At 43.9% G+C, this 2,604-nt stretch overlaps 1 protein-coding gene across 2 annotated transcripts in view; it reads left to right on the forward strand.

Moving 5' to 3' along the window:
- Positions 1-2,604, forward strand: part of LOC131881226 (AF4/FMR2 family member lilli-like) — a 42,319-nt gene that overhangs the window by 21,720 nt on the left and 17,995 nt on the right. For both annotated transcript variants that reach the window (XM_059228021.1, XM_059228022.1), the window contains exon 8: positions 1-146. In XM_059228021.1, coding sequence (XP_059084004.1) covers positions 1-146 — 146 coding nt within the window. The remainder of the gene's footprint in view (positions 147-2,604) is intronic.

Below are 2,604 nucleotides of genomic sequence, written 5' to 3' on the forward strand. Positions count from 1 at the left end.
TGCTGCTAGGAAGTCCAGTCAGCCTTCTACACCCGGCAAGAAATCCGCTAAAACATCGCCTGCCAGTCCGAGTAAGCGATTAAGGCGGGCAGTATCCGCTTCAGGGCCCTCCAAGGATCAAATCAAACCTGTCCACATGAATCAAGGTAGGAACTTGTATTGAATTTCTCCTGGGGGGGGGATAATACAATTGAGCAACGAAGCTAGTTCCTGAAGTTACGAAAGAGAGACCCTCTCTCTCTTCTTGTTATGAGTAAATCCGCCTTCAACAAAATCAATAAGGGCTTCCAACCTCAATTACGTTATTGGGTTTGTGAGTTTAACTGAGAGCTTTCAGTTAATCACGATGTACATAGTCGACGTTTTTCAAAGCGCTTCATGCACATGTGAATGGCACTTGTTTGGAAATTGTTTTCATGACAGAAAATATCAAATGGTGTTAAGAGAGTTCCTTAAAATACGAGAACACTTGCACTATTTGCCGCATTTTACATTCCGACCTTATTGTACTGTTTCCAAATGCAGGGCTAGCACAAGTGCACATACACTGTAAACGTTGGAACTACAAACGAGCAAAAAATCCCAGCATTGGATCTCGTATATTGGATTCCCTCTCGTTTTTTTTTTCTTCTTTTGTGGATCCTTGCCACAAAAAGGCGAGAGTGAAAAAGAGAGGGGGAGGGGGGGGCTAAGTCCAAGATGTCGTTTCCGTTATCGGAAGTCGTTATTTTTGTAGCACTTCATTCATCATTGATGCCTGGCTGATTGGAGAAACTGCTTAACTTAAATCTCGCGACAGGTGTTGGCGATAAAAGCATTGGAGCATTGGAGAAGTCATCATTGTCTCAAGTCCTTCAACGAGACCTGGAGGCGCTTTGAGACTAGCTAGCTGTCCAACTCACTTGTGCAATGGGAAATTTGATGTTTTATTTTTGGTGTGGGAAGTGACGAACAATATTTGTTTGCACCGACCTTCTCCTACGGGTGTGTACATTCAGGCTTATTGTTCACTTGAAAACAAAGGAGAGCAAACATTCTTGTATATCAGTTGTGTAACTCCGGATTGATATGGGTATCCAGCTGTGTCTGGAGTCGTAGAATGGGCGATGCCCTAGAAATTTCTGATCTAACGGGGAAGGAAAAATCTATGGCTGCATCAACAATTTCAGCGTGTCATGTTCTTGGTCCCTGATGCAACATTTCCGATATATTGGATATCGTTTTGTCTCTTGTTCTCGCAGGCATTCCGTACTATTGTGCGATTGTGAACACACAAGACCGATTGTTATTATGATGAAAGCCTGAAGCAACAAAGAAGCTCGAAGGACCAAATGACTGTCTCGAGCAGCAAGACCTATGCCTAAATTCATCAATATTGCAAAGAGGGAAAGAAATGAATTTGCTTTCTCTTTGTCATTTCCTTCTCCTTGTTAGGAAATTCATCATAACCAAGCAACGAAACGCCCGCCTTCCTTCCCTATATCGACGCGACTTTGTGTCCCAGGCAACTCTCAAATCAATAGAATGAATTCCAATGAATGTGCGATTGGTGCGAGTACGGTGTGTGTGTGTATGTATACATATATAGGTATACACACATTCCGGAGGACATGATTGCCAAGTCAACCTCGATCTCATTCGTTGGAGCGTGGTTTAAGTTGGTTCGGAATCCCGACCATCGTGGTCAATCTACTTCTCCCGATTGGATTAGAGATCCGCTTAGATTCCTGGGCTGAGCTGCGAAAGAAAGGTTATTTACTCAGCACTCGGCACCGATGGGATCGAGTACCTACCTCTAGGGCCCTTTGAATGGATATTGTGACGAGAATTGAGAAACCCGGGCCCTCGTCATCTGTTTCGAAGCTGCTCAAAATGCTTCCTGGCACTTTTTTCGGTCAGAAATCGAGAGCTCATCTTGAGATTGAAGCCGTTCGAGTGAGCGAATGTTTGCTGGAATGCCAGTTAGACTGAGGAGTCGTCGTCATGCTTATCGGCTAAGGTCATCTGAAGTGGAGCTCTTTGGTTCATTGTCATTTGAGGGCGAACAAGATCTTATTCATCGTCACGTGGAGAGGGTATACATTCGGAAATGTCACCTCCAATGATATGGAATCCACTAAAGTATTGTGTCAAGATCTAGTTGGGCGGAAACTAGATTAAGCCATGCACTCGTGTCATTAATTATGCAGTCGGGTTATTGGGGCCAGTTTGGGTGTTTACATTCTTTGCCGGTCTGGCATTACTTTGTAACATTACGGCTTGAGGATAGCAGTTAAGTAGATACACTTTTCCCAGGAAAACCCGATCAATAAGACCGCAACGTTTTCGTTTAGGCAAAACAGGTTTCAAATGCGCTTTTTCCTCCCAAATCGCCAATTCGCTTGTATGAAATAGGTATGCTAAAATTGGACCCTTGTGATTAGCCAAAGGATTAGGAGCTTCGACCGTTTGTATGTGAGTGTGCGGTTATTCAGAGAGCTCCCAAATCCTGAAATACTCGTCATTCATTGGCGCGGCAAGATGAGACAAAAGACGGACGAACAACAGTGTTGCCAGAAGCTTTTCACGAGATTCATCGTCAGAATGTGCAAAAAAACTCCAGAA

The sequence above is a fragment of the Tigriopus californicus genome, chromosome 5 (assembly GCF_007210705.1).
Source record: "Tigriopus californicus strain San Diego chromosome 5, Tcal_SD_v2.1, whole genome shotgun sequence".
NCBI lineage: Eukaryota > Metazoa > Arthropoda > Copepoda > Harpacticoida > Harpacticidae > Tigriopus > Tigriopus californicus.